Here is a 15,583-nt window from a genome sequence, read left to right as displayed (position 1 = left end):
GACGAGAATTTGAAAGAAGCCTGAATATCCATTCAAATAGTAGAAAAGTGAATGTTTTGCCAACCTTTGAAGCAATAGATTAATAAAAGAGAGAGGAAGATGATCTTTTCTGGTGGCTTTATTCTACTTTAAGCAAACAATACACATACCCCCACTCAGTTACAGTTCTGGTAAAGATTAACTCACCCTTATCATTTTTGACAACTGTCATTCTTCTATTCTTTGGAACTAATTGTACATGCCCACTTACTATCAAAGATAGGGTAGATTATACATGCATCAAGAAGTTTTAAAACCTCATTTTTGACTATCTCCATCATATTAGGATTAAGTCTCCTTTGAGGTTCTATAGAGAAGGCTTACTCATCCTCAAGAATGATCATACACAAAGATAGATTGATGCCCTTAATATCATCAAATGTATACTCAATGACACTTTTATATGTTTTCAAAATCGTGAGTAATCACTCAATTTGCTTGTCATAAAGCCCAGTATTAATAATAACATGATATGTACTATTAGGGCTCATAACCACATATTTCAAAGATGCAGTAAGTGGTTTTAGTTCTACCTGAAGAGACTTACAACTCTCCTTCACATCTTCTTGGTTTAGTACATTGAGATGAGATTGCATAATTGTGGGTGTTGCATCAAGAAGTTTATTGTAGTCTATACACCCTATATTTTCAACATCAATGCCTCCCACAAGAACATCTTGAAGTGGATCATCACATGATAGAGTGTCAACCTAGGTGTTTTGCTTCTTCTAATACATCCACCCTGTTTATAGTTTCACCCATCGGGGGTGAGTCATTGAGTTCTGAAGCTGAAATTCCATCTTCTCCTCTCCCAATTGAAAAAAAAAATTCCCACTTTGCATGTCAATAATAGCACCATCTGTCGCTAAGAATGGTCTCCCAAGAATTCAGAGAATACATGTCAAAGATGCTCTTTCACCTTATCAAAAAGCCACTTTATGCTTTATGGGGAAATGGAGTAAACTTGGTTGCCTAAGGTTACTTTATGCTTTATCATTTTAAAATTAAATATAAAATGCCCATTATTTTGGCTATAAATACTACCCACCCACCCCCCCCCCCCAATTCATTTATCTTAAGCTAAGAGCCAAATATATGCTAAAGATTTAGTTAAAAATATTAAAAAAACTAATCTAACAACACTTTGTCCCCCGCAGCGGCGCCAAAAATTTGAAAAGGCTGTCGCGTGCCTGCCAAATAATAAATATCTAACAAGACCTCCGAACTATGTAGTAGGGTAAGTCGACTCTCTCACAGAAACAAACATCTCAACCATTAGTTATTCTCGTTTCAATCCAACTAAGCAAATGACACAATAAAAGATGGAGATATGATCAAACTAATATTATACTAATACAAATAATACTTATTAAGCAAATAACAAAATATATTTAAAATCAAGGATCCCCACTAGCATGAATCAATATAATTATGAATTTCTACCCCAATTAATCATATATGTTACTCACGAGTAAGGATGCGCCCTAGAAAATACAAATAACCTCTTCTGGGTAGGGATGACAACGGGTCGGATCGGTTCAGATATTTGAGATATCCAAATCCAAATTATTTTTAAAATCCTAATCCAAATCCAAATCCAATCGGGTTTCACATATCAAATCCAAATCCACGGGTTTCGGATCGGGTTCAGGTTTGTTCGGGTTTATCCAAAACCCGAATCCCGAAATGTAAGTTAGGGTCCCCGTTTGATTGCTAGGGTCGAGGAGATCATTCGTATGGCTGAGGACCGCTTGGCAGCTATTCCACCCTACCGCGAGCGTGAGAGTCGCATCACTTTGACCGCCATTACTGACGAGCTCCGCCGTGTGATTAGCAGTCTTCGTGAGCCCGTTGCCAGTCCACCAGCTTCACCAGCATCATCATCATCCACCTAGACTATCTCTTAGTCTATTTATTTCTGTTATCGTGTTATCCGTACTTTGACTTTTATTCGTACTTGTACCCCGGATTGTTTCGGGAAGACTTATTCGCATTTTACTTTCTGTTGGTACTTCGACTTGCACTTTATTTCGGCTTAATGTTTAACATTCGCACTTTGATTATTTATCTCATTTTGCCATCATATTACCATTGAATATGCCATGCTTAGATAGATTTTGCCATGTTAAACCCTTTAGAACTTGATTATACTCAGACTTTACCAATATACAATGAATATGACCTTGACCGAATGATTGTACCCTTTTTATGTGATACCTTAGACTCTAATAATATACCCACATACCATCATGCCATGTTAATAACAACAATAAACCTTTACATTGTGAATAATCCTTGAATAATACCTATGTACCCAATATTTACCCTTTAATATAACTTGTATGCATATATTGAACTGTGAATAAGCTTTTCTTGTCTACATTCAGAATCATGCCTCCTCGAAGAGCCCGCAACACCAACAATGAAAATATCGAAGAACCACCACCAACCTTGGCTCAACTTATGCAACTTCTTCACCAATAATCTGTCACCCTTGCTCAACAACAACAATTACTCCAACAACAACTCCAGCAACAACAACAAGCACCTCCACCACCACCTACTACCTTCAAATCTTTTCAGGCTGTGAAACCACCCGAGTTCCGAGGAACTCAAGACCCTGTTGAAGCTCAATCCTGGCTTAAGGAGATGGAGAAGGCTTTCACATTGGCTGTGGTAACTGAAGAAAAGAAAGTTGAGTATGCCTCTTATTTTCTGAGAGATGAAGCAAACTATTGGTGGGAGTCAGCACGTGCTTTAGAAGAAGGTGATGTTATTGCTTGGGACAGGTTTAAGAAGATTTTTCTAGACAATTATTTTCCAAGGTATATGCAAACTCAAATGGAGTTGAAATTTTTTGAATTAAAGCAGGAGGGAATGACTGTTGGAGAATATGAAAAGAAATTTACAGAATTGGCAAGGTTCGTGGGAGATTATGTGGACACGGATGAGAAAAGAGCAAAGAGATTTCAACAAGGATTGAAGCCTTGGCTACGAAGCAGAGTGGCTGCTTTTGAATTGGCCACATATGCTGAAGTGGTCCAGAAGGCAATGGTAATCGAAGGAGAAAGTGATCAGAATCAGAAGAAGAAGGACAACAAGAAGAGGAAGTTTGGGAATAATAGTGAAGGTTCGGCGCAAGGGAGCCAAAAGGGGAAGAATTTTAAGAAGTTTGGATTTCAGAATCAAGCAGGTCCCCGAGGTTTCAAGAAAGGTAATAATAGGAATGTGAGGAAGATTCAAGGACCAAGTGGTCAAAAGAGTCAACAAGCAACTTCAGAATGTAAGTTCTGTAACAAGAAACACACGGGAAATTGTAATAAGGCTGATATTGTCTGTTTCAAGTACAACTCGAAGGGTCATTATGCAAACGAGTGCCAGAACCCGAAGCCTTTTGTTACATGTTTCAAGTGTGGAAAGACCAGTCACATGTCAAGGGATTGTAAAGCTTCTGGAACCAACAAGTTGATGCAATTGGCAGCTACCCCATACAATCAAGGAATGACATCTTCTGCTCCGATTCTGCAATTACCTTCTACTCAAGTTTTTGAGTCTGCAACTCCTGTTTACCATCCCTCTTATCCGGCTCAAGCAAGGACTTTTAACATGAATATCAAGGATGTTGTTCAGAGTTCTGAGGTTGTGGCAGGTACGCTTTCTGTCAACAACATCCATGCTAAAGTGCTATTTGATTCCGGAGCTACTAGATCTTTCATATCTGAATCTTTTGTTGGCAAGTTGAATTGTGAAATTGAACCGGTAGTTGAACCTCTTTCTATCATTATTGCTAATCAACAACAAGTATCTGTTAAAAGTATTTGCCCCCGGTGTACTATAGAGATTTCTGGCTTTAGTTTTCCTGCTTCCCTTATACCTTTTCGATTAGGAGAATTTGATGTCATATTAGGTATGGATTGGTTAGCAGAAAATGGTGCTCAAATAGATTGTAAGAAGAAGAAGATAATCCTTAAGTCTCCTCAAGGCAAGAAAGTAGAGTTTAAAGGGCAGAAACAAGTTAAGACATTTTTGACGATAATTCAAGCTAAGAAACTGTTAAGACAAGGTTGTGAAGGTTATTTGGCTTATGTGATTGATAGATCTAAAGAGACGCCGAATATAGAAAGTATTCCGATAGTTAACGAGTTTCTTGATGTGTTTCCTGACGATCTTCCTGGATTGCCGCCTGACCGTCAAATTGAGTTTTCTATCGACTTAGCGCCCGGCACGGAACCAGTTTCGAAGCAACCGTATCGGATGGCACCGGCAGAAATGAAGGAATTGGCCAAGCAATTACAAGAGTTGTTAGATAAAGGAGTTATAAGGCCGAGTGTATCCCCGTGGGGAGCTCCAGTTCTTTTTGTGAAGAAAAAGGACGGAAGCATGAGATTGTGCATCGACTATAGAGAATTGAACAAGCTGACAATCAAGAATAGGTATCATTTGCCTCGTATCGACGACTTATTTGATCAACTCAAAGGAGCAACTTACTTTTCAAAGATTGATTTGCGTTCGGGATATCATCAATTGAAGATTAAGCTGGAGGACATCCCAAAGACAGCTTTTAGAACTCGGTATGGACATTACAAGTTTCTAGTTATGGCATTTGGATTGACAAACGCGCCAGCCGCCTTCATGGATTTGATGAACCGTGTATTCAAGAAGTATTTAGATAAGTTCATCATTGTATTCATCGATGACACTCGAAATCTGAAGAAGAACATGCTGAACATCTGAGGATAGCTTTGAAACTTTAAGGAAGGAGAAGTTATATGCAGAGTTCTCTAAATGTGAATTCTAGCTACGAGAAGTGCAGTTTTTAGGGCATATTGTTGGAAGTGAAGGAATTCGTGTGGATCCAGCGAAGATAGAAGCTGTAATGAATTGGGAAAGGCCAAAGACCCCAACTGAAGTTAGAAGTTTCATAGGATTGGCAGGATATTATCGAAGGTTTGTGAAGGATTTCTCAAAGATTGCAGTACCGTTGACAAGATTGACTCGGAAGAACGAGAAGTTTGAATGGACCGACAAATGTGAAAAGAGTTTTCAAGAGTTGAAGCAGAAGTTAGTTACCGCTCCAGTTTTGGCTTTGCTAGATGATCAAGGAGATTTTGTTATCTACAGTGATGCGTCGTATAAAGGATTAGGTTGTGTCTTAATGCAACACGGGAAAGTAATAGCCTAGGCGTCAAGACAACTTAAGCCACACGAACAAAGATACCCGACTCATGACTTGGAATTGGTAGCAATTGTGTTTGCTTTGAAGCTTTGGAGACACTATCTTTATGGCGAGAAGTGTGAAATATTCACGGATCACAAAAGCTTAAAGTACATTTTCACGCAAAAAGAGTTGAACATGAGGCAACGAAGATGGTTGGAATTGATTAAAGACTACGACTGCACGATTAATTATCATCCCGGAAAGGCAAACGTGGTAGCAGATGCGTTAAGTCGCAAAGAAAGGTTGAATATGGTGGCCATGGCTCAAGAGTTATCACAAGAATTTGAGAAGATGGGAATTGAAATTCGAGCTCCAAGTGCACCTACAGAAATGATTTGTACCATGACTTTTCAGCCTGAATTGATGGAAAAGATAAAGAAGTGCCAAGAAGAAGTAATGAATGAGAAGATGAATGAGTTGACCGGAGAAGAAATTCGTACACAAAAAGACAACCAAGGAATCTTGAGGTTTTCATCAAGGATTTGGATACCAAATGTGGAAGAATTGAAGAATGAGATTTTGAAGGATGCTCACAATTCAGAATTTTCTATTCACCCCGGAAGCACAAAGATGTACCAAGATTTGAAGCAAAACTTTTGGTGGCCAGATATGAAGAAGGAAATTGCTCAATGGATCAGTAAATGCTACACTTGTCAAAGAGTAAAAGCTGAACATCAGAAGCCAAGTGGAATGATACAGCCTTTAGAGATACCAGAATGGAAGTGGGAGCACATTGCAATGGACTTTATAGTTGGATTGCCAAGGACAAAATCTAATCATGATGCTATTTGGGTAATCATTGATCGATTGACCAAGTCAGCTTATTTTCTGCCAATCAACGAGAGATTTTCAATGGACAAGCTGATTCACATGTATTTGAAAGAGATTGTTACTCGTCATGGAGTTCCAGTATCTATTGTGTCAGATCGAGACCCTCGTTTTAACTCTAGATTCTGGAAGCAATTTCAAGAACATTTGGGAACCCGACTCAAGATGAGTACTGCTTATCATCCACAAATGGACGGACAAAGCGAGCGTACAATTCAAACTATCGAAGACATGTTAAGGTCTTGTGCTTTGGACTTCAAAGGAAATTGGGACGAGCATTTGCCTTTGGTTGTGTTTTTGTATGATAACAGTTATCATGCCAGCATTGGAATGCCCCCGTACGAAGCTCTTTACGGGAGGAAGTGTAGATCTCCGATATATTGGGATGAAGTTGGAGAAAGGAAAGTAATTGGTCCAGAATTGATCCAGCAAACAAAGGAAGCAGTATATGTGATTCGAAGCAGACTGATTGCAGCTCAAGACAGGCAACGAAAGTATGCTGACCGGCACAGAAAGGATGTTGAGTATGAAGTAGGAGAAGCTGTTTTGTTGAAAGTGTCACCTTGGAAAGGAATAGCAAGATTCGGAAAGAAAGGGAAATTGAGTCCAAGATTTATTGGTCCTTTTGAGATTCTAAGCAGAATTGGGAAAGTGGCATACGAATTAGCCTTACCGCCTCAAATGCAGCACGTTCACAATGTTTTCCATGTCTCATTGCTTAAGAAGTTCAACCCCGACACCAAGTGCATCATAGAGAATGAACCAGTTGAAATAGAGCCCGATTTGTCTTATATCGAGCAACCGGTTAGCATTCTAGATAGAAAGAATAAGGTGTTAAGGAATAAAACAGTTCCTTTAGTTAGAGTTTTGTGGAGGAATCCCAAGGTTGAAGAATCAACATGGGAATTAGAAAGTGATATGTTAGATAAGTATCCTCATTTATTTATTTAGATTGTGGGGTCAGAATCCTTTTAAGGGGGGAAGGATGTAACGCCTGTAATATTTGACTTATATATATATTACATTATTTCATTTTTGGTAATATATAAATCTTCGTGTCTTAATTGCCAAATTATGTGAATTTGACTCGTTTATTGTTATGTGACTTCCGATTATAGTTTAAATGTACTTGTTTAATATTTGGTGAATAAATCTCGCTACGCGATTAAATGATACTACTAGTTGCGACGGTTTTGACTTAATATTAATAAATGTGATCATTGTCGCTACCCGATTTAATAATAATAGAGATTGATACGATTTAGTAATATTCGATAAATTGCGAGTAGCCGATAGATCTTAACTTGTAAAATGACGATTTGATATATATACTCTTCTCGAGATTTTACGTGTATCATATTCGTGTTTTTATATTTATGTGTAATGTGAATATTAGAGCTCTACTTTTAGTAAATCCTTTAAAATTCATTCTTTGTCCAAAATTTTTGAAAACTATTTTATTAAACTTTTAAAATCTCATATTATTTGTGATATTAATTTCATGATTTATAGATTTGTACTTTATTTATTAAAACTCTTTCTTTTAATACTTTTAAATCACACTTTAAATAATTACCAAATGTCTACTCTACCCTTGCATGCAAACACCCCTTACATTGCTTCCAAGGACAAGCTAGTCATTACAAACCCCGCTAACTTATTTCTAGTCAAAAGAAGGATCAAGGCAAGCACTTGGCTCCACTTGTCACACCCCCTTTCACTCACCAAAACCCTCTCCACTCTCCTCTCTTCTCTCCCTCATCTCTCTCGGCCGAATCTCTCTCTCTACACCTCTCCACCATTTTCTTCATTTCTTCTTCATTTTCAAGCTTGTCAAGGCACATACTCCATCATCCAAGCTTGTATCTTCATTTTGAGGTTAGAACTTATGTTGCATGTTGAATTTGGAGCCGAAATGGGGCCTTAGTTCTTATGAGCTTAGGGTCACCATTTTGGGGGTTCCTAAAGATGAGCTTGAGGTGTTCTTGGTGAGGTTTATGCCTCCATTTGACCAAGACACGCGCTTGTTTCATCACATTCGGCCATGACCTTTAAGGGAGCCGAATGAAATGGATTTTTGGTGATTGGTTTTGAGAATGAAATGATGTTATACTTATGGTTTTGAGAAGATTTGATCCCTTACCATATGTTTTATAAAGTTTTAGAGCTTGCATGTTATGATTTGTACAAGAAATATGTGAAACTAGTGATTTTATGCCATGACTTTCGAATGGATGCTATATGTGATGATTTGGAGTTTCTAACTTGGTTTTTGATTAATGCATGCTATGTTACTTGTGAAACATGGTTGGTTCTTAACATATATGATAGTTTACAATGATAATCAGCGGTTAGTTTGAGAGTATCATGTTCATATATTCGAAATTTTGCTCATGTATGCTCCCTGAAAATTCTGCTCTGTTTTGGCTCACTATTTTGCTTCGGCATTGTATTTTATATGGTTAAAAATTATGGTATCTTGCTTGGTGAGGATAGACAGTAGATATATGTATCATGTAGAGTAGTTTTGTGGCTTGTTTGCTTGGAATATGGCGTTTGGAAGGGAGTTAAGGTGGAAGGAGTCACACACACACCAAAGCAGATTTTTACACTATAGAAACCATGAAAAATGGAGATGTCATGCTTAGGCCCTCATAGGCCCAAGTTACCTGGAGCTGGGACTTGGTATATACAAGTCTCCAGTAGCCATAAAGGCATAAAAACAATCATTTACATAGGTACACACACACATTTTTGAGTACAGGGCAGAATAGGGCACTTTAGGATCAATTGCATCCTTGAGTGGTTAAAGCTATGTCATTGGTGAGGCCCTCATGGGGCCTTAATCTAGATGAGTTTAGGGAAGTCTTAGGAAGCTTATTGAGTCATTTTATTGGTGTATTGGGTGAGTTTAGTGAGTTTCAAGTTGGTAAGATCAGGGTAGTCCCCACAGCAAGTCAAGGTGTTCTGTGCCAACTTGGCATGGAGGCCCAAGGAGGCCTGAGCAAGGGGCCTTAGTGTCATTCCAAGTGCACAACTTAGATTTATGTCTTAGGTATCCAGAGGAGTCACAATTTCACCAAGGCACATGGTGGAAACACTTGTTTTTGCCAAGACCCCCAAGAGGTGCCAAAGTGCTTAGGCAGAATGGTCACCTTAGTACACTAGTTTTTAAAGGCCCTTGTAGGCAAGGCCTTTGAGTCACACCACTGAATAAAGTTAGTTTAGGATCATATCAACCTGTATAAATTAGTTTGGAGTCAATGCCTTAAGTGGAGATGCCTCATTCCCACTAAAGAACACAAGTGTCATACATAGAGTCACATTTCAGAACCAACTTAGGGTGCATTGCATTTGAGTGTGTCATCAGTGAGGCCTTGACCTTATATTGAGTCCATGAGTTAGTTTTAAGTCATATTAGATTGTTCAAGTTAGTTTAAGTCAATGCACTTAGTGTAGATACATTATTTTAACCAAGGCACATAAGTGTCGCCAAGGTAAGCATACTAGTAAGTCACTTAGGTTGCACTTCACTTGTAAGTCTTGGGAGGTGGGGCACAAGTGTGCCTTACTATTAATTGGTTAAGTTGAGGTCAGTAGAGTATAGTTAGGAGGTGTTGGTCTTAGACCTTATGTGTTACTTGATTAATTGCTTAAGTGACTTAGGTATAATTAGAGGATTATTAAGTGATAATAGTTAAGTAATAAAATGCCATGCTTTACTTGTTATGTGCATTACTTGATGAACATGTTACTTGTTTTAATTAAGATTAAGTGTATATATATATATATATATATATATATATATATATATGTATAAATTTATTTATGTATATATATATATATATATATATATATATATATATTTATACATGAAAGGGTAGTTAGCTTTGTAGTGACGAGGATACTATTGATTATAGGTGCAAGTAGGAGGCCAGGCAAGGAACCCCTAGAAGCATCTATACAAGAGCTCAGTAAGCTTAGTCCAAGCAAGTGAAACTCTTCCTTTATACTTGCTTGATAATTGTATACCCTGTGAATGTTGAATTACTGTTTACTTAGAACGGAATCACCTTATCACCCCTTATGATCAAAACTTTGGATTCCAATAATACCCTTAATACTTGAATTACCTTTTTCATATAATATCACCTTACACCCACATGAATACACTCTAATAGTCCCATGATGAATAATGAGAACTTGATACCCCACATTAAACGGAACTATCTCTTTTGGAACCCTGATCTTAATAACATTCCCTCATTTAGAAAGATCACTTGTATTTTGAAAATACCATTGCTTATGACTTGTCTTTGATCAAGACTCCTTTTTGAAAATGAATTGAATTGATATGACCTTAAAAGGAATTGGATAATATTTTTTATTTAAGACTGAGGCGCCAGTCAATTAATTGCAGCATCAGTAGCGGGGAGCCTGATGTCTGTTTATGGCCAATGTGTGCCGAGGATCCTCCCTGGTTGAATCACTTTATGTGGTTCGGATCTTGGTGTGGGTTGATCACCCCTCAATGCTCGTAGCGCTGTGTGTTTCCAATTCTAATAAATTCGCTATCTCACTTGCACCTTTACTTGTGATTATACCTTGTGATATCTATTGTTGTTTTTTGCACTTGTTTATATTGCATATTGTGAACTGTTATATACTGCTTTCACTTGCTGAGCTTTTTGCTCGTACATATTGTTGTTTATTATAACCCTTCAGTGAAACCCGAGAATGGCATGATTCAAGCAGACCGCCCATAAGTCCACCTCAGGATCAGGGATTGCGTACTGCCGTATGATGGAGCAGGTTGGGAACTCATAGTTCCCTAATTTTATCTTTTAGAAACTTTTGGGATTTGAAATGTGTAGTAATGACTTAGACTTTAATTTGGGTTTGTAATACTTTAGATGTTGTTCATACTCATTCCTGGTGATCCGGGGATTGTGGATTTAGATTTTAGTTCTAATATTTTATAACTCTGTAATTCTCGTTTATTTATCGTTTTATGCATGCTTTAGTCGGATAATTATGGTGGGTCCTTCACATTTCTTTTGAAAAATTCTCGCTTGATTCAATTTTTAATTATTATAAATGGCCGGAGAATTTGTGATCGCTGAGACCAACTATTGTGCAAACCTGAATCCTAATGACTGCTCAGATAGATTCAAAACATGGGTCAGATTCCTTACAAGCCAATGTCTAGCCAGTACTGCACTTACAGTTGATATTCCGATTCAAGTGCAACCACTGTTTGACTTCTACTCAAATGCTGTCAACTCTACAACTCTAGATAACTTCAAACTGATAGGTGATCTACCTAATGGAAAGAGGATTGTCATCACTGTTGATGATGTTAATAGAATCTTGGGATTTTCAAGGGAAAATTTTGAAGAAGACCCTACAGATGCTGAGATTAGACAATTCTTCCAGGACATTAACTATCAGGCACAGATCTTTCTCCCTAAAATGGCTAAGGGAAATCTGAAGGCTGAATGAGATGTATTCTTCGACACCCTGGCAAAGGTGTTTGCTCCCACTAATAGGAAGAATTTTGGCAATATATCTTCGATTCTGCAAATCTTTGGATTCAGCATAGCATATAATCGTCGGATCAACTTTGGGAAGATATTGCTGAGGGAGATTATCAGAAAAATGGGTTCTGTTAAACAAAGATCTATTCATCAGAATGAGAAGGTTGAATGCTTTTATCCGAGGTTTCTGATGTTATTTTTAAATGATAAGATGAATGAGGCTGATAGGAACATGTATGTCGATTCTCCTGTGGTTCCTATTCAGAGGACTTGTGCTAAGATTCAGACCAGGCTGGTCAACAAGAAGAAGCATGAGAATGTGCCACTGGTTGTGACTCCTTTCATGCTGGAGCAGTTTAGTGCTCCATTTCAGCCTGTTCAAGTCCCTGAACCTCTACAACAACATCAATATCAACAACAACAACAACAACAACAACAACAGCAGCAACATGCTCAACCAGAAATGCAAGAACAACAACAACCACCTCAACAAAACCTCCAACCACTACAACTCATCCAAGACTACCAATCCTCCAGCCAATCCTCACACCACTCACCATACAACCCTCCATACAACTCACCATATCAATCACCTTACCAATCACCATACAACTCTCCTCGCCAATCTCAAAACCAATCCCCTCCGCACTACAACTTCTTCCCTGAACAACAATCATCAATATTTCCTTCACAGTCTGAACCTATACCTTCACCTACCCATACACATCACATTCCCCAAACACAATCCACCTCTCAACCCCTGCCATCTGATTCTGCTATCAATCCAGAGCTACAGGACTTCAGGACTGACTTACAGGTAGCTCAGGTACTTTCTAATCTCACTGATACTTTTAATATTGATATTGCAGATTTTGATTGTGACATTGGATTTGATTTTCAGACTCCCAGCAATGAACCTGAAAACACCCAGGTTCATAACCAAGCTGACGTTTCCATTTCAAAAACTGATTCTTCATCAAACACATCAACCAACACTACTACTACACCAGTTGTTAGAAAGGTAGTCCGGAAACGGAGTGGGAGTGCAATATTGAGAGAACCCGCAGCTCTGTCTCACAAGAAGCAAAGGGTGGCAGAACCGGAAACAACTGCCGCTGCATCCATTTCCTCCCAAAAGGATTTGGACACTGAAATGGTAAATATATAGTCTCTAGATTCATTCTCTCCACAGAATGCGTTTATTGAAATTGGTCGTCCGACCGCGGTATCCTGTAAAGAGTCAAGCACACAACTAGCACTCACGCTAGTAAACACTGAACCTTTGTTTTATGATTCTTCACTTAGAGAGAGCACAGATTTTCAAAATATGTCATATGAAAACTTTTCTGATCACTCTTTCCTTTTGGATCAGGATCTACTTGGCAACCTGCAAGTACATCTGCCTTCACAGGCATCGGAAGGACAATTTGTTCCTTCACATCCTACAGTTCCATCTCAGGGAACTATGGTTGTATATACAGGTTCTGGTGACGGTGTGAAAAATACGAGTGAAATCAGGCAAACACCGAGCGAAACACATGCACGCGAGGATAGTGACAAATCTTTGAGTGTTCGTGAGGTGAGTGCACACACCAACACAGATCTGTTACAGGAACAAATGGCTGCTCTGAAAGCTGAAATAGAAAGGTTGAATGCTGAGAATGCAAAGTTCAGAAGTGGAGAGCTGGTAACTCTACAGGAGAAAGTTGTTGATACTTCCTTTACTTCTCTGAAAAAGGAAATGGACGATCATGTCAAGGGTATCCACTCTAGGATGGACAAGTTTGACAAGAACCAGGAGCTCTGTATGACAAAGCTTGATGGCTTGGAGCAGACTTTAGCTCAAGTTGTTCAACACTTGAAGATCAATCAGTCTACATCTCAGTCTACTCCAGAGGATCCCTCAACTAAGGGGAAGAAGGATAAGGAAGACAAAGATGATAACAGCAATGTTGATGCTGCTGATAGGAGTGATAAGGGTGGAGAAGGAGCAAGTGGTAAGGACTCTTCTGAAGCTGAAAGAAGTTATGAAAGGTCAAAAGTCAAAGAGCCGTTACATCATTCTGATAATGTCTTCAACACTGACAATTATGATGATTATCCGAAAGACATGGATGATGATGACGTCTTCGATGCTACCCATCGTCAGGCTAAAGAAGAAGGTAAATTTGATGAAAGTTATTTGTTTCAGGAAGAACCTGTTGATCTTGAACACGAGGAGAATGTCAGGAAGTTCAAAGCAGAAAATGAATCTAGGAAGCGTAAGCTTCGTGATTATCAGAAACTTCTGGAGGACAAGTTGATCACAGAGGAACAAATCAAGATTGAAAAACAGAAAATCTATGATGCTGCGATCAAGAAGAAGAATCTTGAGATTAAAAGAAAGGAAGGAAAAAGCTGGGACATTGCAAGAAGGATCTTTAATGGACCTCAAAGGGAACCTTTTGATGACAGAAAGTTCTTATCTCTGATTTATGATCTCCGAGAGGTAAACCCTGATGAGGATGTCTTTATGCATGCCTTTGCTTTAGAGTTGGAATATTTAACTGTTGCAGCTAAGGATTTTCTAGAAGAATGGGAGCTGATTGTCTATACACAGAGGAATGGTTCATTCAGACTATCTGTTGAATTTCTCAAATCATTCTCTGTATCTGAGCTCTGGGTACTTCGCAACAAAGTCAAGCGTTGCTCCAACTTGAATGAACTCCTTCGCGACAAACTGTTGGATTGTGCTGTCTTCAACAGTCCTCAGGTTGTCAAGAACCCATACTGTGTCAAGTTCATTCACAAGGAAGTCCTCTGCACTGTCTATCTAAATGAAGAGGCTTTGCCAAAGTACCCTGCCAAACGTCTGGCTCTAGCATCCACTTTACTGAGAACCAAGGGCTTCGCTTCCAAAGCCAAGTCTGATGCTGATGATGTAATCTTGTCTTACTGCACCCGAAGAAATATTTCTCAATACTTTCGGAGGATGAAGGGTGTAACAAAATCTCAGCCATCAGACTTCCGTGAAGACCCTGTGGAATTGGAAGTACTTCACCAGCTAGCTCTGGCTCATGAAAGAAAGAAGCGTGGAGAATCCACTCCAGCTGAAGAGCCTACTCAGAATGTGCCTTCTACTCCAATCATTTATTTCTCAGATATCGAAGAAGGAGAAGTCACTCGTTCTGAGTGAAATAGATTGATTAGGATATTTGTTAGATATGTTCAAGGAACATCCTTTTGTAATCTGTTAATGATCATGGTTTAATGTTTAATGCAACGCCATAAACTTTTGCTATTTACATTCCAATGTTTAAATCTTTGTCTTATCTATTATTTGAGTTATCCTCTAGAAAATTTGCATGTTATGTTAACAAACAAATAGGGGGAGATTGAAAGGCATATGTTCAGCCTATTTGTATTTAAAGAGGTACAACTCAACTCAGATAAGAAAGCTCAGTAAATAGCAAGTCATCAGAATTCGTATGAAGAACGCCAAATGATTTATGGGAATTATACATCAGAAGAATTCCAGGATGTTGCTGCACACCACTCAAAGAAGTTCATTAATATGTTCAAGCCTCAGTGCACAAATAATCTTTTGTGGCACGTCCAGGAGTTCAGAATATATAAAGTTTCTATACTTTATTTTATCAGAAGATTCCATTCAATGAAGAAGTACTTACAAGACGAAGACTCGACGAACAAACCAAATTCTTATTGTTTATTTGACGAAGAATATTTGATTTAACTAGATACAGATGAACCAGACAGTACATCTGTGTATCAGTTATTCAAATTAAATATTCGAAGTCAAGCAGAAGTGGTAGTTCGTTCGTTCGACAAATCAAGAAGAAGTTATTAAAAGTTTAAAGAAGACAGGAAGCAGCTCTACTGAAGATTGGGTGAATAAATATTTAATAGATTATTATTTCACTTCACAAATAATTATATTAATTATTTAATTTTTTTATCAAAT

At 38.3% G+C, this 15,583-nt stretch overlaps 1 protein-coding gene across 1 annotated transcript; it reads left to right on the top strand.

Annotated features, from left to right (window-relative positions):
* Positions 1-11,743: 11,743 nt before the first annotated feature.
* On the top strand, positions 11,744-12,790 carry LOC108212432 (uncharacterized). The gene is made up of 2 exons (XM_064090021.1): positions 11,744-12,448; positions 12,707-12,790. Exons 1-2 carry the CDS (start codon positions 11,744-11,746, stop codon positions 12,788-12,790), a joined length of 789 nt encoding a protein of 262 aa, XP_063946091.1.
* The last annotated feature ends 2,793 nt before the right edge of the window (positions 12,791-15,583 follow it).

Source organism: Daucus carota, chromosome 3, assembly GCF_001625215.2.
Source record: "Daucus carota subsp. sativus chromosome 3, DH1 v3.0, whole genome shotgun sequence".
NCBI classification, from domain to species: domain Eukaryota; kingdom Viridiplantae; phylum Streptophyta; class Magnoliopsida; order Apiales; family Apiaceae; genus Daucus; species Daucus carota.
The sequence above is the reverse complement of the archived record's forward strand: the minus strand, read 5'-3'. Positions and strand labels throughout refer to the sequence as shown.